At 43.9% G+C, this 25,658-nt stretch overlaps 1 protein-coding gene across 2 annotated transcripts in view; it reads right to left on the bottom strand.

The window, feature by feature from the left end:
• LOC148361969 (uncharacterized) overlaps window positions 1–7,244 on the bottom strand; it is a 37,047-nt gene extending 29,803 nt beyond the window's left edge. The window contains exon 1 of one of the 2 annotated variants that reach the window (XM_088342834.1): window positions 6,922–7,244. In XM_088342834.1, the coding sequence (XP_088198960.1) occupies window positions 6,922–7,016 (95 nt within the window). In that variant the 5' untranslated portion in view covers window positions 7,017–7,244. The remainder of the gene's footprint in view (window positions 1–6,921) is intronic. The other variant, XM_088342835.1, reaches the window with a different exon arrangement.
• Between the last annotated feature and the right edge of the window lie 18,414 nt (window positions 7,245–25,658).

Here is a 25,658-nt window from a genome sequence, read left to right as displayed (position 1 = left end):
GCCGTCTTTGCAAATATATTTTCACTTCACCACAACGCACACTAACACACAAAGGACTCACATTGGCGTGAGAGGACACACACACTTCACAAGCCACATGTGCACACACAGACAAGACATACACTTACAAACTTCCCCCTCCCTGCCCCATATACACTCACACAAAAACAGGCACTCACACAGTGACGCACGTCCACCCCTTCCACCCCCTTTCGGGCTTACATGGACGAAAAACACTCACACACACACAAATATCCTCTTTTGAGACAAGCTTGCACGCTTGACACACCCTCCCCCTTCACTAAATCTCACAAACACACACATGCACGCACTCATGCCCTCTCTCACTTGTTTCTCTCTCTCAAATAAGCAAACCATAGTCTCATGTTCCATCTGACACACACTTGCACTCAAATTCCCCTCTCCAACATACAATAGCTACACACAATTTGTTCTTTTACATCCATGTAGGACTGCTGCGTGAAACTGTGCATCCGTGTTCATTAGTACATATTATACGTTCTCCTCTCTTACACACAAACTCATATGACGCACAACGCGCACCACCTCAAATTAAAACATAACAGTCACTAACTCCCCCTGCAAGTTTCATGTTATGTACTTGTCACATGCGCACAAACAAACATAGGAATTGTCAACAACACACACACTCACCCGCCCTCATTCTTGCATTTACCGTACCACCCACACACAACTTTTGCTTGAAGCACATACACGCGAACACACAAACACTGTCTCTCCATCTTTCATAAACAAAGCAGATGCATAAACACAGTCTACTTCCCTCCATATGACAAACACGCAGAGACAGACACACTTGCATATGTATCACTTGCATAGGTGACACACAAACTCTGTCACTGCAGAACACACACACACACACACACACACACACACACACACGCTACCAAGCCCTTTTTTCAGTTTCCAAGACATACACACACACTCACACATGCAGACACAGACTCACCCTCCCCTTCAACAGCTAGCATGCACACAAGACACACATACACAAACTGCGTCACACACCCTGCCTACTCTTTTCCTCTTCAACACACACACAATTTAACATACATACACAATGTACTTGTGCTGCAACACACACCCAACATCTCATTTGAAACGCACACAATATGGGGACTTGAAGCCAAGCGCACACTCCAACGCTCAATCGCCAGGTAGCACTACTGACATTGCTTGATGCCGACAACACTAACGCACGCCAACTCTCATGCGTAACAGGTTTAAACCCCTTAGCGTTCCTGTAAAATTGGCCTAAAATCCCAATGCAAGACGTACCCAGAGTAAATTGAATGGTGTTAAACTGTTGGTTAATGGTTAATATGTATAGTTTTTGTCTCTTTTGAAAGGTAACACTCTGAAGTTTAGTCCCCAACTGAAATAATCAATGCAAGTTTTACTAACATTCAGTAATCCAAATTGGAACCCACAGAAATAGAGTTTTTATTCCTGGCTGAATTGTTTTTATTATCGCATGCCTGCAGATAAGTGCAGCATGGGAATCTTAGCTGGGAAACAGCTGGTGCAATAGCATGAAGCCTTACCTGGTTCCAAGTCAAATTTGTTTTGAATCTAACAAACTAAACATTGTATTTTACACATTTCACTAAGAGTATGTCTAGGCATTTTCAAAAGCGGCCATTTGGAGACCCCGGAAGGACCCTATATAACCGGTTTCACAATGTATTTGACTTTGGCCGATTTTTTAGACATTGTAAATTAAATTTTAAGAGTTGTAGTTGTTTGAGTTCTCTTTCCATGTCTTCAACTGATTGTGCAAACTTGCGCGTGATAATTGCGCGTAAAAATGGATTTCAAGTGGCGTTATGCATGTTTATTTTCCGTTCCAATTAAAATACACATTGTAAATATGCGCATATATATGTTTGGAATTTGGCAGCACGGCGGCGCAGTGGTTAGCGCTTGTGCGGCACAGTTCATGTCATGGGAACCTGTCGTGGGTTCAAATCCAGCTCCAGACTTGCGGAGTTTGTATGTTCTCCCCGTGCTTGCGTGGGTTTCCTCCGGGCACCCCGGTTTCCTCCCACGTTCCAAAAACATGCATTTCAGGTGAATTGGCCGGTCCAAATTGTCCCTAGGTGTGAATGAGCGAATGAGTTGTCTGTCCCTGTGTGCCCTGCGATTAGCTGGCAACCAGTTCAGGGTGTCCCCTGCCCACTGCCCGGAGATGGCTGGGATGGGCTCTAGCCCCCCCGCGACATTAATGAGGATAAGCGGTACGGCTGATGAGATGAGATGAAATGAGATGTTTGGAATTTCATTGGCTCACCAATGGGTAAATCATCATTTGAATCTGTCACTACTGGCTAATGACAATTAGAGTAGAGGTCGACGGATTATCAGGCGGGCCGATTATAGGCACTGCTATTTGGAAATTTCGGTATCGGCATCGGCATATTATAAGCCTGATTAAGCAGATTATTCCACACAACACCGTGCCAAACTTTTCTCTCCTGCCTTCTGTTTCGGACACTACTTACCCGATAAGTGATCGGGGGCGGAGCCACTGAAGCAGGAAACCCACTCAGCACTGTGCACAGTGATCGACTGCAGAATGTAGATAGATAGATAGATAGATAGATAGATACTTTGTTCATCCCCGAAGGGAAATTCACATTTCCAGCAGCATCCCTGAGCTGAGAACAATCGAGAACAATCGAAAATAACACGGGAGCTGCTGGAGTGGCTGCCATTCGTGACGGCGCCGGAAGAAAAGATTCAATTTGAATCATGTACAAACAAACAAACAATTGAATCATGTACAAACAAACAAACAAACAAAATAGAAAGAGTTAATATTCTAACTCTGTCGCTAATATTTTTAATATTCCCAAATGTTTTACATTCGCATATACTGTGTTTTTTTCTTTCCAACCCCCTTTTAAACTACCCTTGACTAAAATGTCGTCAACGTGCAGCAATGCGCACACGGAAGTAGACAACACCGGAGTCTCACTCCCCTTTACGTGAACTCCAATTTTCCTATGCTTTTCAGCACTTCGCTTCCGATAGAACGAGTGTCGTGATTGTAGTCTGTACAATGTGTTTATTAAGACTTTATATAGCGTGCTGTAGTAGCCTTATTTTAAAGCATCCTTATTGTACGGGGTTTTTCACTGATCGCTGCAACCAGAGAACTATTGTAAATGAGACCCTGGTTATATTGGATTTCCTTGTTTAAACAAATGTTTGAATTAAATTTAAAATCTGACAATCTACTCTTTGCAAAGGAAGACACACTTCAACATATTTTGTTTTGTGGCTATGGGGAACTACAGAGGAACCACACTTAAAGGTCATGTGAGTTGTGTTGAAATTCTATTTGGTTTACTCTAAAAAGGTTTTAGAGGGCTATTAAAGTTTTATATGAATTCATAACAAATACTCTTTGTGTCATGTTGCATTATTAAAAATTTCTTGCGCCAATTTTTAAACTTTTACAGCAAATAAATATCAGCTCCAAATATCGGTTATCAGTGTCCCCTTAATACTAATGTATTGGCTGTGAATAACCCATGTCAGCCAATCCTTAATTTTAAGCCAAAGTTCTACGCTTACATTTTCAATACAGGCATTCATTGGTTATTGCAGGCAGTGGACTATGAAAAAAAGCTTTCAATTGGTCGAGAGTGGTGTCAATCGAAAGGTCAGAGGCTAGTGGCCATCTTGGAAATTATCTTATGAGTTTGCCTACTTTTAAAAAGGCAATTGTGGGGAAAAACAAACGGATTATAAACAAGGATTTTCAAACGATGCAGAAATGCTTGAGGCAGATTTTTTTTAATCTGTCGGTTGGATTCACTGAATGGTCCTTGATGCAACTACTATGTGGGATTTTTTAAGGGTTATTGTTCTATCTTCTTTATTCATTATCCATTATCTGTTATCGGTCAGTTCATAATACGCTACAAAGCCTAGGAGCCGGGACTCTTACTCTCAGCCAAAAGGCCAAGCTAAGGTCCTAGCCTTAAAGCCTTGCTGCGATCATTGCTATTTCGCAATTGCGGTATGGCTTTTATAGGTGGGGGGATTTTTAAGGGGCATTGTCCTGACATGCCGACACTCTTATAATTTTGCGAGGAATCTTACAATCAGCTGACTACCAGGGGACTTATTTGCGAGCCATCCCGGCTTTATAGTTTTCGAGTATCTTGTATCAGACTGATGGTGATGTTTCTGTGATAAGTACATTTTGAACTGGTCATCATATCTTGAATACCAAGAGTTTGAGCTTTCCAATTAGAATAGAATAGAATATACCTTTATTGTCATTGTTACAACATGGCAGACATGGGACCAAGTCACACATGTGCAAGTCTCAAGTAAGTCTCAAGTCTTCACCTTCAAGTCCCAAGTAAGTCCCAAGTATTTTTTTCTTGGGCAAGTCAAGTCACAAGTCAAGTCCCGAGTCTTAGATTGCCAAGTCCAAGTCAAGTCACAAGTCATAAAAACAGCGACTCGAGTCGACTCGAGTCCAAGTCACTAAGTCTCAAGTCCCCATGTCTGCAACATGGGATATATTGCGACAACGAAATTGGACGTGGCACTCCAGTACCACATTTTACAGTGAGGATATAAGGAAAACAAATATGTGGCATGACATAGTTGAGAGACTAATGACATCGTCCGGACAGTCTTTGCTTCATAACAGTCTGACAGCCTTTAAGGGGTTAACATATAATCATCGACGCACAATCGATGATCACCCTCGTCAATATACAAATGATATTCTCGGAAGTCACTCACACTCTCGCACACTCTTTCTTTACTTCACACACAACACAAACACCCCCCTACTGTTACAACACGCATGAACGTGCAAACACACACCTTTCCCCTATATCTCTCTCTAACATATGTCCTTCATATCATGCCTGTGTATCTTCTGACACATAGCAAACTCACTTATAGCCATCCACCCCTCGTCTCGCATATATGCACACAGACCATCAAGACAAAAAACACACACTCACACACTCCTTGCACGCTGCTCCCCCTTCCCAACTCTCTGCCCCTCCCTCGAACACACACTCTCACACATAAATGCATACTCGTGTCTCTCTGTCACGCACACACACACTGTCCCTCCTATCCTTTGCACATACTCCCTCCTCTTTCCTCTGCTCTTGCACACACGCATCCATGCAATAATACACACAGACACACACTACTTTGCCCCTTCTCTCTCTCACGCACAAGGACACACATGCTAATAGACTTTTGTATGACTTGAGAGGACATCACGTTGTGTTTCTGGTTTCTTTTGGGGTTAGGGGGTATGAAGTCACTTCTGGACATGACCTTTGAACTTACCCACCTTATCACGGCATTTGGATTGGGTGCCTCGGTTTGTCGTCATGGCAATTTACTCTCAGACCGTGAGAGGCAGACAGGGCCCCGTAAGATGTGATGTGTAAACAGATTGAAGTCAACATAACATATGGAAATTCATACGCACTCTCTCTCTCTCTCTCTCTCTCTCTCTCTCTCTCTCTCTCTCTCTCTCTCTCTCTCTCTCTCTCTCTCTCTCTCTCTCTCTCTCTCTCTCTCTCTCTCTCTCTCTCTCTCTCTCTCTCTCTCTCTCTCTCTCTCTCTCTCTCTCTCTCTCTCTCTCTCTCTCTCTCTCTCTCTCTCTCTCTCTCTCTCTCTCTCTCTCTCTCTCTCTGTGTCATTTTCGGTCCCTCTGAGTCTGTTTTTCTCGGTCTTACGGTCTTTCTCCCTCTTTCACTCTAACTCACTCTGCTCCATTTCTCTCCCTGTCTTTCTTGCTTGCTTTCAGTTTCTCTCAGTCTCTTTTCTCTTTCTCTCTTAGTCTTTCTCTCAAGCACTCATTCTCTCTCTGTCCTCTGTCTTCCTCTCTCACTCCCCATTTCTATCACTCTTGTCATTCTTTCTCTGAAACTTTCACTCCGTCTTTCTCTCTTTGTGTCCTCACTATCATCACTTACTCTGTATGGCTCTTTCTCTCGCTCTGTTTCTCACTCCCTCTCTGTCTTTCTCCCCTATCTCTCAGTCAGACTTTCTCTTTCAGTTTCCTCTCTCACTCTCTCTCTCTCTCTCTCTTTAGTTATTCTCTATAAGTACATATTCCTCTCTCATCACGCTCTCTTTCATTCGGTCTCTTGTCTTTTTCTTTTGCTCTGTTTTACTCTCATTTCTCATCCTTGGTCATTCTGTTTTTTCTTTCTGTCTCCCTATTTCTCCATTTCTCTTGTCACTTTATCTCCCACTTTGTCCCAGAGTTTTTTTCTTTCTGTTACTTTCTCTGCGTGTGTGTGGACACACACACACACACCTGCTCCTTTTTCTCTCACGCAATTCCCCCTCCCTTCAGTGTGCGTGTGTCCTTTCCAATCCACAACCAGGCCATTGCAGACACACTTGCACACGCAACTCTCACGCACATACTTCTGCATGCGCGAGCACCCAAATCTTAAGCACACGTTCGTGCAAAATAATAGCAAATTTTTTTTGCAACTCAAACTTCTAGAATGTTATCTACACAAAATAAACAAAAACAAATTTACCGGTAAATTGACAATTAGTCACGTGATTTTTATTGGGGGATGTTTTTATGTTCACCGTCTTGTCCCGCACGCGCAGAATACACACACGCACGCTTGCTTGCGCGTTCGATGGTGGTATAAAATCAAGCGTTACTCCATAAAATGAAGCGACTTTCACATTTTGAGGGCGACAAGACAATGATTTACGTATGATTACAACTTGTTGTCATAAAGAAAAAACACGCACGCGTACAAACACACCCACGCCGGGTCTCGCTGCTATAGGTGGGGCGAAGTGAGAAGAGTCTAACGCGTAACGTCGGTCCTGAGACTGTTCTTATGCTCCACTCACCCGCACGTTGACACTGCAGTTTTGACAGCTTCTCCGTCCCGGTCATGAGCGTGTGTCTCCCGGTAGATTTCTGGCGAGCGCTCAGTCTCCGCCATGGTCACCACTCTGGCTGGGCGATGTCGCTCGCCGGAGTTGCTGCCCTTTGATTGGTAGGATCCCTGAATCTCACCAAGGTTATTGCAGACGAGTCCGCTGTTGCACTACGTAGGGGGATGTTTCGAAGTCCGTAAAGAAAAAGTAGTTCTTTTCTTACGAGTATCCTCACTTCTAGTCGCATTAAACGCAACTATTGACTTTTTAATTCGTTACACACTCCAAATGATACTTCATTGAGGCAAACAAAGAGGGTCATACAGGACAAACGAATATCCGCGTCACCCCTGTGACGGAATGGTTGCGTCTACAAAGCAGCTGGGGTGGGCTGGGTGACGGCGTGAGAGAAGCATCTTCGAAGAGTGATTCGCAAGTGTACTTTTTAATGACTCGTCACAATGAAGGAAACAACAAGCAAAGACGAAACCAAACGTATTTAACTGTCTGATTTATGAAATACGATGTTTCGTTCGTTGTATTAAAAATTTTGTTCGGTTTTATTTTGTAGGCTGTAACACAACGTAATACTTCTCTGTTTCAGGCAATTTCTTTGTTTATCATCCTTTATCTGATATCATACCTGTTAACTTAAACGTGTTTCCAGCCATTGTTAATTTTTTTGACCGTCTTAAATTATGTACACCGTATATAGATTTTTGTGCAGAAATAACTTTTTTAAAGGGACAGTGTGTGTTATTTAATAAAAAGAAAATAAAAGCACTGTTTCAAAATATATTATAAAAGGAACACTCCCAATCTTAGGGGTATAATAGTTTATTTTTTATTTATTTATTTAATGTGGATTGAATGTTTGTAACTGCATTTTAAAGGGGGAATATGTAGTTTGAGGTGTCCTTAAATCACCGTGCCTATCCGGTTTTACCTTACTTTTATCATCGGTCTTCCTGCCACCGAGCGCATTAGATAGATATACAGACGGACGGACGGACAGATAGATAGATAGATAGATAGATACTTTATTCATCCCCGCAGGGAAATTCACATTTCCAGCAGCATCCCTGAGCTGAGAACAATACAATAATAAAGCAAAGAGAATACAATATAAAGTAATACAAAGTGCTGCAAGTGTTGCAAGACAAAACACTGAAGATATAAGCAAAAAAACAATAAATCACAAAAGTAACGAAAATAACACGGGAGCTGCTGGAGCGGCCACCATTCGCGACGGCGCCGGAAGTAGGCTTGGGAAAAGGAAGTTTTCTATAATTGTTGGATGAGAATGGTGAAAAAAACAAGACTGATTCAACTGCTGTCCAAATTCACACCCAAACCCCCAAAAAGATGAAAAAAAGAAGGGTTTATTCGAGCTCATCTAAGATAGACACGAAACTGTTCTCGCCATACCAACAGCTTGACAGAGGCTGCAGTGATGATTTCATCCAGAAGATGGCGTCAGCAAGTGGAATATTTTGTACCCACATACCATTTAACTTTCAGTTGCATTGCAGTGTCTGAAAATTGCCTTACAAATAAATTTCAATTTGATTATTTTACATATTTACCCATTGCACTGTTTAAATCAAGCTTTTTTCCCTTTATAATCATCGAAAACAAACAAAAGGATTTGGTAACAGTATTCAGGGTTCGTAAAGGTGCTTTAAATCCTGAATTTTAATGTTGACTTTTCAAGGAATGAAAAGTGCTTGAAATTTGGGTGAAGTGCTTGCAAATGTTTGAAATCATGCTTGTCCTCAATCTGCTTAAAAATGATGCTGACCCTTTTCTCTGTTGGATTAGCTTTGCCATTGAATTTCTTCATCCCTCGTGATTAACGGCAACTGGCATTAATTTGTATGAAATTGTCCTATGAAGCGTCATCGCCCACTATGGGCCGCAGCCAAGAGGACGATGATGACGATGAAGGTGCTGTATCTGAGTGAGATCAGGAAGCTTCCCCTAATACTAGTATGCATGGAATCAAGTACTGTTTCATTTAGGTGAGCAAAGCCCTACCCAACAAAAACGGCCTGGAGAGGGATGAGCGCCGCCAGGCTGCACTTGCCCAAGACACACCACAGGAGTGGTGCATTGGCGAATCAGGTGGTTAAGGTATCCATGTACCGTGATTATCCATCCATCCATCCATTATCATCCGCTTATCCAAGGTCGGGTCGCGGGGGCAGCAGCCTTGAAAGGGAAGCCCAGACGTCCCCACCCCCAGCCACCTCCTCCAGCTCATCCAACGGGATCCCGAGGTGTTCCCAAGCCAGCCGAGAGACATTGTCTCTCCAGCGTGTCCTGGGTTGCCCTCGGGGCCTCCTGCCGGTGGGACATGCCCGGAACACCTCCCGTGGAAGGGGTCCAGGACGCATCCTTATCAGATGCCCGAACCACATCAACTGGCTCCTCTCAATGCGGAGGAGCAGTGTATCTACACAGAGTCCCTCCCAGATGACTGAGCTTCTCACCTTATCTCTAAGGGAAAACCCAGACACCCTGCAGAGGAAACTCATTTCGGCCACTTGTATCCGGGATCGTGTTCTTACGGTCATAACCCAAAGTTCATGACCATAGGTGAGGGTAGGAACGTAGATCGACCGGTAGATCGAGAGCTTTGCCTTTCGGCTCAGCTCCCTCTTCAACACGACGGACTGGTACAGGGTCCGAATGACGTCAGACGCTGCACCCACCAGTCTGTTGATCTCTGTTCTACCCTCACTCGTGAACTTGAACTCCTCCACTTGGGGCAAGATCTCATCCCCAACCCGGAGGGAGCATGCCACTCTTTTCCGACTGAGCACCATGGTCTCAACAGCTTTAAGGGGTTAAAAGCCAATTTGCTTGGCAAGCCGATACCTGCCAGCTGCTTCCAGAGTCCCACAGGCCAGGAAGGCCCGATAAGACTTGACGGCATCCCTCACTGCCGGTGACCACCAACGGGTCCGAGGGTTGCCGCTGCGGTAGTCACCGACTGCCTTACGGCCACAGCTCCGATCAGCCGCTTCGACAATGGAGGCGCGGAACATGGTCCACTCGGACTCAATGTCCCCCGTCTCCCTCGGGACATGGGCAAAGTTCCACCGGAGGTGTGAATTGAAACTTCTTCTGACAGGAGATTCTGCTAGCCGTTCTCAACAGACCCTCACAACACGCTTGGGTCTGCTGGGTCGGACCGGCATCTTCCCCCACCATCGGAGCCAGTAATCAGTTGACAGCTCCGCCCCTCTCTTCACCCGAGTGTCCAGAACATGCGGCTGCAGGTCCAACGAAACGACGACAAAGTCGATCATCGAACTACGGCCTAGGGTATCCTGGTACGAAATGCACATATGGACAGCCTTATGTCTGAACATGGTGTTTGTTATGGACAAACCATGACGGGCACAGGTGTCCAATAACGAAACACCACTCGGGATCAGGTCAGGGGGGCCGTTCTTCCCAATCACGCCCATCCATGTCTCACTGTCATTGCCCACGTGGGCGTTGAAGTCTCCCAGCAGTACGAGGGAGTCCCCAGGGGGCGCGCTCTCAAGCACACCTTCTAAGGACTCCAAGAATGGTGGGTACTCTGAACTGCTATTTTGTGCATAAGCACAAACAACAGTCAGGACCAGTCCCCCACCCGAAGGCGGTGGGAGGCTACCTTCTTGTCTACTGGGGTGAACCCCAACGTACATGCGCTGAGCTGTGGAGCAACTAATATGCCCACACCGGCTCTGCGCCTCTCACCACGGGCAACTCCAGAGTGCAAGAGAGTCCAACCCCTCTCGAGAGGATTGATACCAGAGCCCAAGCCGTGCGTGGAGGTGAGTCAGACTATATCTAGTCAGAATTTCTTAACCCCACACACCAACTCTGGCTCCTTCCCTGCCAGAGGGGTAACATTCCATGTCAAGACAAGACAAGACATTTTTATTTGTATAGCCCTTAATCACAAAGAGTCTCCCAAAAGACAGTTTCTGTAGCCGGGGATCGTCGCGCCAAGGACCCCTCCCTTGGCCGCTACCCAGCTCTCTGCGCACCCGACCCATTTGGCCCCTCCTACAGGTGGTGAGCCCATGGAAAGAGGGTCCCACGTCGACCCTTAGGGCTGTGCCCGGCCGGACTCCTTGGGGAAAGGTCCGGCCACCAGGTGCTCGCCAGCGGAACCCACCTCCGGGCCTGGCTCCAGAAGGAGGCCCCGGTAACCCGCGTCCGGGCGAGGAAAATTGAGGACCAAAATTTTTTCTCGTCATAAGGGGTCTTCTGATCTGCGTTTTGTCTGGTCACTCACCTAGAACCTGTTTGCCATGGGTGACCCTACCAGGGGATTAAGGCCCCCGTTAACATAGCTCCTAGGATCCATGGGACACACAAACTCCTCCACCACGATAAAGTAGCAGATCAAGGAGGAGTGTACTGTGATTACAGATTGATTAATTGCTTCACGGGCACACGTCAGCTGTGGAAGACATTAGGCCTCATTTGGGCAGACACCCACGCAGCCATCAACACACTGCTCACAACACCACCAGTAAACATGCACGGCTGTGTTCCTCCTGCTTCGTGAGCTGTACAAAAGTTGGTAAAAGTACAAATTCTTACTATTCTTCCTCGGGGCATGCCGGTCTATTAATGATCCCAAGAGCTAAGAAGAAATCTGCAGGTTCAAGAGCATCTGCCACTTTCGGGCCCTGGTTCTTTGGAATGCTCTGCTGTCTGAGATTCAATCTGCAAACTCAATGCAAATGTTTAAATCTTGGCTTAAAACACACATATATTCAATGGCTTATTAATGATGTTGACTTTAAGAAGCTGTCAACCACATTCTGTTATTACCTATATTTTATGTTGTAGTTTGTGTACTGCCCTCATGTAGGTTTAATTCAGGGCTATAAACATGACTTGACTTCTAATTTAAAAAGAAAATGGTCAGTTGGGCTCATTGTTATGATACTTCTTGGGGGAACTACAACATACTGTAGTGCTAAAAACAACGCAAAAATCAACAAACACACACACACATACACACACACACACTTGCACTATATCAATGCATACCCTCAATCACAAGCATATGCAAATAATGCACATGAGCAACACACGTTACAATCTCACTGAGTGCGCACACTCACATCATTCATTTCCTTTCTATTCAGTTCAGGCACGTATTGTGTGACTGTAACACACTGCACACACACGTGCACACTCTTGCACACGCTATTTGTGGGGCCTGCTCCCAGTTCTCCTGCACATATACACGCAGACACACACTCCTCCCCCTATCTCACATAGGCATACATACACAATAACACACACGTACACGTTCCCTCCTACGCGTACAAACACACACTCCCTGCAATGCACTTGTACACACCCGCAAAACACGCACACACAAGCCCTCTCTCACTTTTTTCTTTACCAGCTTTTTCTCTCTCTCTCTCACACACACACACACACACACACACACACACACAAAACCTTCCCCCGCTCATACACACACCCGCCCTCTCTCACTTTTTTCTTTACCAGCTCATTCTCTTTAGCTCTCTCTCTCATACACACACACGCGCACACACACACAAACATACACTTGCAAATATTCACAACCGTACACACACACACATCCTTCCCCCACTCACACACACACACACGACCCGCCCTCTCCCACTTTTTTTCTTTACCAGCTCATTCTCTTTGCTCTCTCTCACACATGCTCACACAAACACGCAAATGCAATTATTCACAACCATATAGACACACACACACATACACGTACACACACATCCTCTCTCACTTTTTTCTTTACCTGCTGTTTTGCTCTCCCACACACACCTACACGTATTCATAACCATACAACTACACAAACACACACACTGAGAGTATCCTACTCGCTTTCTCTCATCCCTCTGTTTGTGTCTTTCACACATGCACACACAAATTCCCGCGTAGACAAACACACGTGCGCACACCCATACTTTCCTACCCTTGCTCTCCCTTTTTATCTAGCTGACACACATGTACAGAAGCACACACACACACACACACACACATACACACACAAACGAATCCACAAGTACTTTCCCCTCTTCTACAAGGCATTCTGATTGCCACTTTTTTTCTAATACACACACACACACACACAACTGGAGCTACATGTTAACACACAGTCACACAAAAACTAACACGCAAATACAGGACTGTCTCAGAAAATTAGAATATTGTGATAAAGTTCTTTATTTTCTGTAATGCAATTAAAAAAACAAAAATGTCATACATTCTGGATTCATTACACATCAACTGAACTATTTCAAGCCTTTTATTATTTTAATATTGCTGAATTTGGCTAACAGCTTAAGAAAACTCAAAAATCCTATCTCAAAATATTAGAATATCATGAAAAAGTATACAAGTAGGCTATTCAACTAATCACCTGAATCATCTAATTAACTCGAAACACCTTGCGAGGGTTTCCTGAGCCTTAAAAACACTCAGCTTGGTTCAGTAAACTAAATCACAAGTATGGGGAAGACTGCTGATCTGACTGCTGTCCAGAGGACCATCATTGATACCCTCCTGATGGAGGGTAAGACACAAAAAGAAATTTCTCAAAGAGCAGGCTGTTCACAGAGTGCAGTTTCAAAGCATATCCACAAAAAGTCTGTTGGAAGGGAAAAATGTGGCCGGAAACGCTGCACAACCAAGAGAGATGACCGCAGCCTTAACAAAATTGTGAAGAAGAGCCGCTTCCAGAATTTGGGGGAGCTTCAAAGACAGTGGGCTGAAGCTGGAGTCCAGGTATCAAAAGCCACAGTTCACAGACGTGTCCGGGAAATGGGCTACAATAGCCGTATTCCCATGGTCAAGCCACTTCTGAACTCAAGACAACGGAAGAAGCGTCTGACTTGGGCTATGGAGAAGAAGCACTGGACAGTTGCAGAGTGGTCCAAAGTCCTCTTTTCAGACGAAAGCAAGTTTTGCATTTCATTTGGAAGTCAAGGCGCCAGAGTCTGGAGAAAGGCTGGAGAGGAGCAAAATCCAAGTTGCTTGAAATCCAGTGTGAAGTTCCCACAGTCAGCAATGGTTTGGGGAGCCATGTCAGCTGCTGGTGTTGGTCCACTGTGTTTCATCAACCCCAGAGTAAATGCAACTGTGTACTAAGAGATTTTAGAGCACTACATGCTTCCATCTGCTGAAAAGCTCTATGGAGATGAGGATTTCATTTTCCAGCATGATCTGGCACCTGCCCACAGTGCCAAAACCACCAGTAACTGGTGCACTGACCATGGCATCACTGTCCTTGATTGGCCTGCTAATTCCCCTGACCTGAACCCCATCGAGAATTTGTGGGGTATAATTAAGAAGAAGATGAAAGACACCAGACCTACAAATGCAAATGAGCTGAAGGCCGCTATCGAAGCATCCTGGGCATCAATAACACCTCAGCAATGCCACAGGCTGATTGCCTCCATGCCACGCCGGATTGATGCAGTAATCCGTGCAAAAGGATTCCCAACCAAGTACTGAGTGCATCAATGGACATTTTCAAATGTTTGATTTAGTTTTGCTGTTATAAAATTATTTTTTTACTTGGTCTGAGGAAGTATTCTAATATTTTGAGATAGGATTTTTGAGTTTTTTTCAGCTGTAAGCCAAAATCAGCAATATTCAAATAATAAAAGGCTTGAAATAGTTCAGTTGATGTGTAATGAATCCAGAATGTATGACATTTTTGTTTTTTTAATTGCATTACAGAAAATAAAGAACTTTATCACAATATTCTAATTTTCAGAGACAGTCCTGTATATGCACAGACACACGCGCTTGTGTTGGTGAGGAAATCCAAGTATGGCATCATTTTCACCTCCACCTAGGCCTAGGCGTTATGACAAAAATTGTATCAGTGTGTGTGTGTGTGTGTGTGTGTGTGAATGAGTGTGAAGCACATTGCAAAGCACTTTGTGAGGTCTTCAGTGACTTGAAAAGCGCTATATAAAATGCAGACCGCAAGTTTGAGAGCGTTTTCCATTTGGGCCCCGGTGTTGTGAATGGTCTCCCCCCTGAGATTTGATCTGCAACCTCAGTAAAACTATTTAAATCCAGGCTTAAAACACATTTCTATTCTATAGCTTATGAATGACCTATATTTAATGTTGACAATATCTGTGTGTTATTTGTTATTGCAACATCCATTGCCGCCTGGTCATCCTGGAAGGGGGATTACCTCATGTGCAGTCCCTTCTCAAGGTTCCTTCATTTTCCTTGCCCTCATGGAGGTTTTAGATCAGGGGATGGTGTAACAATAGTATATGGTTTGCAATAATCTGTGGTCTGTGCAGCCTTTTGAGGCTTCTTGTGATTAAGAGCTACACAAATAAAATTTGAAACTTCTTGCGATTAAGGGCTATACAAATAAACACGACTTGACTAGACCATTTCTATATACCTTTTTTTCTTTCACATTTTAAGTCTAATATTTGCCTGGGAGTGAATGTTGACACGATGCGAAGCTGTTTTAACCAATCTTTAAAGTTCACTTGAAAACTTAAGGCCGCAATTATGACTTTAAGCCAGGAGATAGCAGCAGAGTAACACATGTTTTGCCTTTATTTCTTAGACACGCTCGAAAAAACTTTTTCATCTGTTTGGGGGGTTGTTCCATCTCGAACAGGCCCGATAGAGGGAAATAAAAGCAGATAGGCGCAATGGAAAATAAAGCATAAGGGCTCTTTGCACTCAGTTGGGCTCATCATTATAGAGAAAAAAAAATCTTTCAATTTTTTTAAACACCTCAAACTATGCACCCCACTCTTAACCCCGGCTAGTCGTTGGATTGTTTGTTGATAAGCAAATACGTGTCTGTACGATGTCACGGTTCAATAAAATTTGTCATGCCACATTTCATTGGAAAGATTAAATTCTTGGGATTCAAGATAGCATGACTATTTCAAAATGTCTGAACAAAGATACCAAAGAACTATAAAGCTACTGTAGCTCACCAATTATCCCCCCTCGCAGTAATCAAATAAGTTGAATGTACGCAAACATTAAGTCGTTACATCCAGGACTGTCCAGTGAATCCAAATGTGTGAAAAAAATCCTCCAAAACACACGATGATGCCGACAGATTTAAAATCTGCCTAAAACATTTCTGCGCCGCGGGCCATTGCTTGCTAAAATCCGTTTGTTTTGCTCCAAAACCCTCCTTTTGTCAGGGCGGACCAGAACAGAGCAGGAGACCCCAGAGCGTTCGTTACAAGTCTTTTATTTGGGGAAGCGTACAGTGTTAGCGAAGACGCGATGACCGTCGAACGTCAGCAGCAACGCCGTGAAGACAACTTCGGGACACGTAGCCAATCGTAGCGTGGGACGGAAGCAGGTCGAGTTTACCGGGACTGGAGAGAAGATCGTAGCGTGGAACGGAAGCAGGTCGGATCGGAGGCAGGCAGAATCAGGTAAACAAGTCAAAAAGACACAGGAAAATCAGGCGAGTCAAACGGGGTAAAAAGTAATCCTCCGACGAAGAGGTCTCCGCGTAGCGTGCTTAAAAAGGGAACATAAACCAATCAGAAAGCGCATTCCAGCGCGCCAGATGATTACCCCAGGTGGCTCCACTTGGGTAATCATGACAGAACCCCCCCCTCAAGGGACGGCTCCAGAAGTCCTCCAGGAAAAAATAAATAAACCCAAGACACGTCACAGGGAAACACAGGTAAATCAGGAGAGTCAACTCAGGACAGGCAGAATCAGACAGGACAGGCAGAATCAGAACCGGCAAGACAGGAGAGTCGACTCAGAACCGGCAAACAGGACAGGCAGAATCAGAACCGGCAAGACAGGAGAGTCGACTCAGAACCGGCAAGACAGGAGAGTCGACTCAGAACCGGCAAACAGGACAGGCAGAATCAGGAGAGTCGGAATCAGGACTGGCAGGCAGCGGAGTCGGTCTGGCAGGCAGTGGAGTCGGAGTGGCAGACCGGAGAGTCGAAGTCGGACTGGCAGGCAGCGGAGTCGAAGTCGGACTGGCAGGCAGCGGAGTCGGAGTCGGACTGGCAGGCCGCGGAGAGTCGAACAGGCAGGCCGCGGAGAGTCGAACAGGCAGGCATGGGAGTCATTGCGCAGTCATAAGGCCGAAGGTGCCTTAGCCAATTTCGCCATGTCGGAAATGACTTGCCGAACTGCACATTCTAAAGGGGAATTGGGCTGCTGGTTCTGGCTTTCACAGTCGTCAGGGGGCAGATGTACTAACGCGAGGTCCATTCTGGTCGGAGGATTCTGTCAGGGCGGACCAGAACAGAGCAGGAGACCCCAGAGCGTTCGTTACAAGTCTTTTATTTGGGGAAGCGTACAGGGTTAGCGGGAGACGCGATGACCGTCGAACGTCAGCAGCAACGCCGTGAAGACAACTTCGGGACACGTAGCCAATCGTAGCGTGGGACGGAAGCAGGTCGAGTTTACCGTGACTGGAGAGAAGATCGTAGCGTGGAACGGAAGCAGGTCGGATCGGAGGCAGGCAGAATCAGGTAAACAAGTCAAAAAGACACAGGAATTTAAATGATCGACTTTTATCAAACGTTTTTATTTATCGTGGCAAAAATAATATGACAATAGTTATCGTTATCATTTCATCACCTTATTCCAACCTCAACTCAAGACGATATCCTTTTGGCCATTATGTTGATCCCTACACAAATATTTCTACGAATAGTGGAGAAACTCTGCCGTCTTTTCTGACAAACCTGCATTTCACCGAAGCTATTGTAAGAGTCCCGAAACAAAATCTATTTCAACATGTTCAAAAGGAATAAAAAAAAAATAAAAAATAAAACAATTATTTGTCATGAAAGTCTTGTCCAGGATAAGTGTTGGATGATAATTAGCCTTGGCCTTGGGAGCAAAACAGAAAGGTTAAGCTAATTTGTTGAGTTTCAACATAGGCCAGACGACAGCAGCTATCTTGCTATCTTGAAAAACTCTTATCCTAAAGGTGCCACCGCTCTTTTTTGTTGAAAATACATTCAGGCCATGTTGGCTCTACTGTAGCTGCTTCTATAACACTTTGAGCCATGATGCAATACATTTTGGGACATTTCAAATCAAATTCATTCTTGTATGTAAAGCACTAGATAAATTGCCTGAAAATTGCTGTATGAGAAACGTGTACAATAAGACAATAAAATACCCTCCTTTACCCACGTCCAACAAACCGAAACATGTAATACACAGACACACACAATGGTTAAAATACAGTCAAAAACAAAATAAACAGTAATAGGAATGAAGTATGAATATGATAGGCAGTACGGCGGCACAGTGATTAGCGCATGTGCGGCACAGTTCTGAGGTCATGAGATCGAACCTTCCTGTGTGAAGTTTGCATGTTCCCCATGCTTGCGTGGGTTTCCTCCGGGCACTCCAGTTTCCTCCCACATTCCAAAAACATGCATGTCAGGTTAATTGGCCAGTCCAAATTGTGAATGAACAGGTGAGTTGTCTGTCTCTGTGTGCCCTGCGACTGGCTGGCAACCAGGTCAGGGTGTCCCCTGCCCGGAGATAGCTGGGATGGGCTCCAGCACACCCGCGACCCTACTGAGGATAAGCAGTGCAGATAATGGATGGATGAAGGATTATGATAAAGCACAGACTAACCATGTGAGGAAAGGGAACTGAGGGAGGGTTATCCACACTAATAGGGATGGCAGCAGATGGCCTCAGGATTTCAGCAAATTGAACCGTTGATTCTCCAAGTTTAATGTCGAAGTGTCCTTTGGCAAGACACTCAACCCCCAAAACCCCTGATAGGCACCTTCTATGGCTGCCAATCAGAAGCCTGCATCAAATAAGTTTGTGCGTCCAGGCTCTCGCGAGCGTTATAAGTTCGTGCATTTGCATATCATTTACCAAAGTAGACGCACAGAGAACACAAGAAAAATGTATAAGTGGTTAGGAATCAAGCCAAAATCTCAGCCCCAGAACAAATATTCAAAAGAAGCTAACAAAATTTATGACGCTACAAAACGTAAACGTACATTAAAAGCATTGTGGAAAGAGGAGCTCACGTGGCTTGTAGCAGACGACGCAACGCAAACATTACATGAATGAGGATGAGTAAATAGAGGTACATACTGAAGGCAGTTGGAAAACAGCGATGTCATATACATATGCAATTAATGTTATAAGTAGATTTATAATACAGTGGGACCTCGCTACTTCGCGCTTCGACGTTCGCGGATTCATAGCTTCGCGGGCCTAAAAAAAAATAATAAAACAAAATAATTAAAAAAAAAAAAAAAAAAAATTCAGCATTTTTGAAGGGGCTTCGCTACTTCGTGGTTCCATGTTCGCAGGTTCAGAGATTCGCAGGTCTAAAAAAAAATAATAATATAGAATAATAAAAAAAAAAATTATATATATATATATATATATATATATATATATATATATATATAATTTTTTTTAAGCATTTTTGAAGGGGCGTCGCTACTTCGTGGTTCCACGTTCAGAGCTTCGCAGGTCTAAAAAAATACTAATAGAATAAAATAATTTAAAAAAAAAATAAAGTTTCAGACGCTGCAGTACACTAATGAGATGTAAGGCATCCGTGAACATATCTGGCTGATATTGTACACAAAATCTACCAAAAATCGTCGATTTGGAGAACTGATTAAAAAATATGTAGTTACGCCCCCCCAAAAAAATGTCTTATGTATAAAATGATCCCAAAGTGTGCCATGTTGTAAAAACAACCCCAAAATATTTTGTAATAAAAATTGCAGTCTTTTGGAACAAAACAATCCAGATATCAGAAATTGATCCAAGTCATGAATTTGTCGATTTATGACCCAAGTGTTCTTAGAGCGTATTTTTGACTTTGGCAATTCTTTCTTTAAAAAAGGTGAAAAACTTAGTCATAACACAGAAAAATATATATAAGTAAAAATAATAAAATTAAAAAAAAATATATATATATATATCATACAATAATAAAATATTTTCCCACTGGAACATGCTTTTTTTTAATAAAATTAGGTATTATTAATTTTACTGTGTTTTTTTTCTGACAAAAATAAGAAAAGTACAGTAAAATTCTGACTACAGAGCACACCTGATTATAAGCCACACTCAGTACATTGTTAAAGGAAACATTTTGTACATACATAGGTCTCACCTGACTATATGCCGCATGTACCCACAGTAAAACATGAGCTATTTCTAAAGAAAGACAGTACACAGAAATACTTTTAATAATATATGGTACCTTAAGCCCTTAACGTTCCGTCGGCACGCTGATGGGCCGCCACACTTTTGCTGAACGAATATGTGTCTGTACGATGTCACTAGTCACTGAACTACATCATACCACATATCATTGGAAAGCTTAAACTCTTGGAATTCAAGATATGGTCACCATTTAAAAATATACTCATCAGAGAACCTTATGATTAGTCTAAAATGAGATACGCGAAAACTATAAAGCCGGCGTAACTCACCAGTATGTCCCCTGGGCAGTCTTCAACTTGTTTGAATATCCGTGAAAATAGCTTTGTTACATCAAGGACAATCAACAAAATCCAAAACCCAAAATATTTATTCCAAAACACACGATAATGCAGACAGATGAATAGAAATCTGCCTAAAACACTTCTGCTTTGCTGGACGTTGCTTCTTGTAATCTGTTTGTTTCGCCACATTATTTCCATTTATAAATGAACACTCATAAAATTATTCCCAATATGGTAATTGGCGCTCCCCTTTCGATTGATGAGATTTGTGCATGCTAGTTTAATTTATGCACAAAGCACAAAGTTTCATTAAACTTGCGTCTTCCTTGACACATATTACACGTGTTTCACCCCTACCTTTACTTCTCGGTGCCCCGGACAGCCGTTAGAAAAAATGCATAAACTAGCCACATCATAAGCGTTTTTTACTTACCTGAATATTTTTTGCTATTTATATAGTAGAAGACTAGATAGATAGAGAGATAGATAGATATAGATAGATAGGTTATTCATCCCTGTAGGGAAATTCACACTTCCAGGAGTATCGTTGTGTTGAAAAAATAAATAAAAAAATAAAGATATAGAATGCAAAATTACCCAACATAACGTGTTACTATAGAGTATTTAAATAGTGCTACATAAAATACACACCGTAATGAAAATAGGGTAATATGCAAATGTAGGGGTGGGGTTTAATGTGTGCCTCATGGCATGGAGAAGAAATGATTTCCTCAGTTTGGCCGTGGTACAAGACAGCAGTCTGTCGCTGAAGCTCCTCTTCTGTTTGGAGATGATGCTGTGAAGTGGATGTAATTAATTGTCCATGATTGACCGCAGCTTGATCAGTGCCTGTCTCTCAGCTACAGTTGTCTGGTTGTCCAGCTCTGTGCCCACAACAGAGCCCGCCTTCCTCACCAGTTTATTAAGACGAGAGGCATCCTTCTTCTTAGCGCTGCCTCCACAACACACTGCCGCATAGAAGAGGGCGCTTGCCACAACAGTCTCATAGAACATTTGCAGGAGCTTTTTGCAGATGTTGAAGGACGCCAGCCTTCTGAGGAAGTAGTCGGCTTTTCCTTTCCTGCACAAAGCAGTTTATTGTCCAGCTGCACACCCAGGTATTTGTAGGTCTGGACAAACTCTACACATTTCCTTTGATAGTTCCGGGTTCCGGGTGAGGTCTAGTCCTCCTGAAGTCCACCACCATCTCCCTGGTCTTGGTGGTGTTCAGGTGCAGGTGGTTAGCGTCGCTCCATTGGACAAAGTCCTGGATCAATTTCCTGTACTCCTCTTCCTGCCCACTTCCCAATACATCCCACGATAGCAGTGTCATTAGCAAACTTCTGCATGTGACAGGACTCAGAGTTGTACTGAAAGTCCGATGTATACAGGGTGAATAGGACCGGAGAAAGCACGGTCCCCTGCGGCGCTCCTGTGCTGCTGACCACAGTGTCAGATGTACAGCCCCCCTGTTTCACATACTGGGGTCTGACTGTCAGGTAGTCCGTAATCCATGCTACAAGGTGTGAGCTTACTCCCATCTCTGTCAGTTTACCACTAAGTAGCAGACGCTGTATGGTGTTGAAGGCACTGGAGAAGTCCATAAAACTAATCCTCACACCTCCTCTGCCCCTGTCCAGGTGAGAGAGGGATCGTTATAGCATGTATACTATAGCATCCTCCACTCCCACCTTCTCCCGGTAGGCAAACTGCAGAGGGTCGATGGCATGGCGGACCTGTGGCCTCAGGTGGTGTAGCAGCAACCGCTCCACGGTCTTCATCACATGTGACGTCACGGCGACCGGCCTGAAGTCGTTGTGGGGGACCCTCCCCTGTTCCAGGCTCAGGTTGAAGATGCGCTGTAGAGGGTCTCCCAGCTCCAACGCACAGGCCTTCAGCAGTCGGGGGAATACTCCATCTTGACCAGCTGCCTTGTTAGGTCGCAGCCTCCTCAGCTCTCCACACACACACAGACTACCGTAAATTCCAGACTATAAGCCGCTACTTTTTTCCCCAAACGTTCAACCCTGTGGCTTATTCAGTGATGCGGCCAATTTATGTAATTTTTCTAACAGCCGCCAGCGGAGCTCAAGTACAAAAGGTAAGATTTAGACCGGTGGAATACATGCGCCGAGGAAGACTGCAACTTCTTAGCTTGTGCACAAATTAAATTAGCGTAGACATATCCTCATCATGCAAATTGCAAAAAGAAAGGCACATGACGCAGCTTTCAAGCTAAACGCAATCGAGCAGTCCGATAAAGAAGGAAACAGTGCTACTGCACGTAAACTTTACTTTGCGAGCGTGTTGCTAGCGTGTTTTTGAATAAGGGAGCGTGGGACGACGTCTATATGACAAAATCTCTTTCCCATACTGAAGGAAGACGGCTTTGATGATGTCAGTTATAAGGAGGAAGATGAGGACGGTTTACCGTGATTTCTACATGTACGGTATGTTTTTTTTAACAGACCCGTTTACTGTGTTTTGAGCGTGTTGTTAGTAGCGTTTTGCTACCCTTCACAGGCACGGTTTGGGATGAAAGTTATCATATTATTAAAGCTTTGAAAACTCTCTCGGTGTACTGTCTTTCTTTGTAAATATGTGTAACCATGTATAATATGTATTTGTAACTGTATATTTTTGTAATGTATTTATTTTAGAGATTTATTCTGATGTTTTCCAAGGGCGAATCAAAAAGAAGGGGTGAAAACAACGGGGGCTGACGGGAAGTGGAGTAAAGGTGAGACGTGTTTGTGGACGCAGCGGACAACAGTGGATATACATTTTTCCCACCCTTACCTTTGGAAATATACATTTTTTTCCCTTGGATTATTTTCAACGGGACCTGGACTCTGCAGGTCTGCATCAAACCTTAAGTACAGGTATCATTTTCCGTTCATTTTGCCGGCTGTGATTTTTGGACTGTGTACTTTATATTCAGTTGGGTTTTTCAGGGCCAATATCAACAGCGTCTGCTTCACGGCCAGAAATTTCTGACCACTCCATGCATCGGCCCGGTATTGCAGTACCTCCGGGAACGGTGCATTCGCAATGATCGCAGCAAGGCTTTAGGGCCCGGACCTTAGCTTGGCCTCTTGGCTGAGAGTAAGTGTCCCGGCTCCTAGGCTTTGTAGCGTATTATGAACTGACCGATAACGGATAATGGATAATGAATAACGAAGATAGAACAATAACCCTTAAAAACCCCAAACCCCACAATCGCGGGACTCAATCGGGTTTGGGTTAATTTTGTGATTGTGTTACTGTATTTTCCGCACTATAAGGCGCACCGGGTTATAGGGCGCACCCCGAAAAAATAGTTTTTGGTCCTATTTTTGACATACATAAGACGCACCGGATTATAAGGCGTACAATGGAAACGTCGACAAAACAGTCAGATAGTTCAGTCCAATTTATTACCCCCTTAACATTCCGAAAGCTTGCAAAGACGCAAATACGTGTCGAGAACACGTGCGGATGCGGTGTCCGTACGATGTCACTCAAATGCATCGTTCCATCATTCGGAAGGTTAAAGTCTTGGGATTCAAGAAATGCCAACCATTCCTTAGTATCTAATTTCTTTTTCGCTCGCAACTTTACTGTGCATATGACAATAAACACTTGGAATTGAGTTTAATTTAAAAATAGACACTACATTCCATCCATTATCTGCACCGCTTATCACAGAAACATCGAGTTCAGTCTGAAACAAGATACAGGGACAATATAAAACCCAGGGTAGCTCACCAAAGTCGTTGTGTTCATAATAATGTGCAGCCAATGTCCTCTTAGGGCCCGGTCACACAGCCGTTTGCGTCTGTATCGAGGCTGAATCACGGCCAGAAATTTCTGTCTGTGAAGCAGACGCTGTTGGACGCTTTGAGATCGCCATACAGACGAGATACGGCAGTGCTTTACACGCGGTCGGAAATTCACACGCGGTTGGCAGCGCGAAAAAGTTTTGCACTGCTCAAAACTTTAGGGCCCGGTCACACAGCCTTTCACGGGCGTATCGAGGCTGAATCACGGCCAGAAATTTCTGCCCATGAAGCAGACGCTGTTGGACGCTTTGAGATCGCCATACAGACGAGATACAGCAGTGCTTTACACGCGGTCGGAAATTCACACGCGATTGGCCGCGCGAAAAAGTTTTGCGCTGCTCAAAACTTTAGACCACGTTTTAACCGCGGGCGGCACACGTGGTACACACGAGGTAATGACGCGGAAATGACGCGGAACGACGTGCTATGGCGTGGTTACACGTGGGTAGGACGCGAAATTTCAACGGGTAATCGTGGGTGGAGCACGGTCATCGCATGTTCTGCGCCTGTATCGCGGTGTTATTACGTGAAATTAGCGTGTGACGGTCAAACGCCTTTCTCCGCATATATACAGCGCGATTTGCCGAGCACACGTCAGTTGTGCTCGAGACTTCAAGGGGTGTACATGGATCCCCGTCACATTAGTGACCTCGTCTTAATCCATTTTTATTTCTTGACATTTATTTTCATTTCATAACAAGATAATAAAATCAAAATGACAAACTATTACAATAATAACATATTGGCTTCTTCTGTGCCATAGCTTGAAATCTTGATCTTCACGGGACTGTGTCTTGAGCGGTTATGATTTCTACAGCCCGGTGTTATGCCAAGAAATGCATCCCTGCCGAGATTTGCATCCCCTCGCTACTACAACCACTTTTACCTCGTTTTATCTCACTTTTATATCACTTTTAGGGAATGTAATGGCGAACATATAACCAAATCCACTTCGTCTTGCATTTGTTGGGAATGTAATACAACTTAAACCATTCTGTCTTTGTTTTTGTTGTGAATGTAATCGGTGGTGCACACGTATATAAATCACTTTTGAGAACTGTTATGCACTCTACCGTAAAGCTTATTATGCAGAAATAAGCTTTATGGTAGAGTGCATAACAGTTTCAATACGAGCGATTTGAATTGAAAAAGGAAAAATAAACATGTTACCTGCTCAAATGTGATTTGTATACGGCGTGCATTACCGTTCGATTACATTCACAACAAATACAAAGACGGAATGGTTTAAGCTGTATTACATTCCCAACAAATGCAAGACGAAGTGGTTTTGGTTATATGTTCGCCATTAAATTCCCTAAAAGTGATATACAAGTGAGATAAAACGTGGTAAAAGTGGCGGGTTATCGAGTGGCGGGAATTT

Source organism: Urocampus carinirostris, chromosome 8, assembly GCF_059441175.1.
Source record: "Urocampus carinirostris isolate Australia breed hairy pipefish chromosome 8, RoL_Ucar_1.0, whole genome shotgun sequence".
Taxonomy (NCBI): Eukaryota; Metazoa; Chordata; class Actinopteri; order Syngnathiformes; family Syngnathidae; genus Urocampus; species Urocampus carinirostris.
Note: the sequence above shows the minus strand (reverse complement) of the source record. Positions and strands in the feature narration are given on the sequence as shown.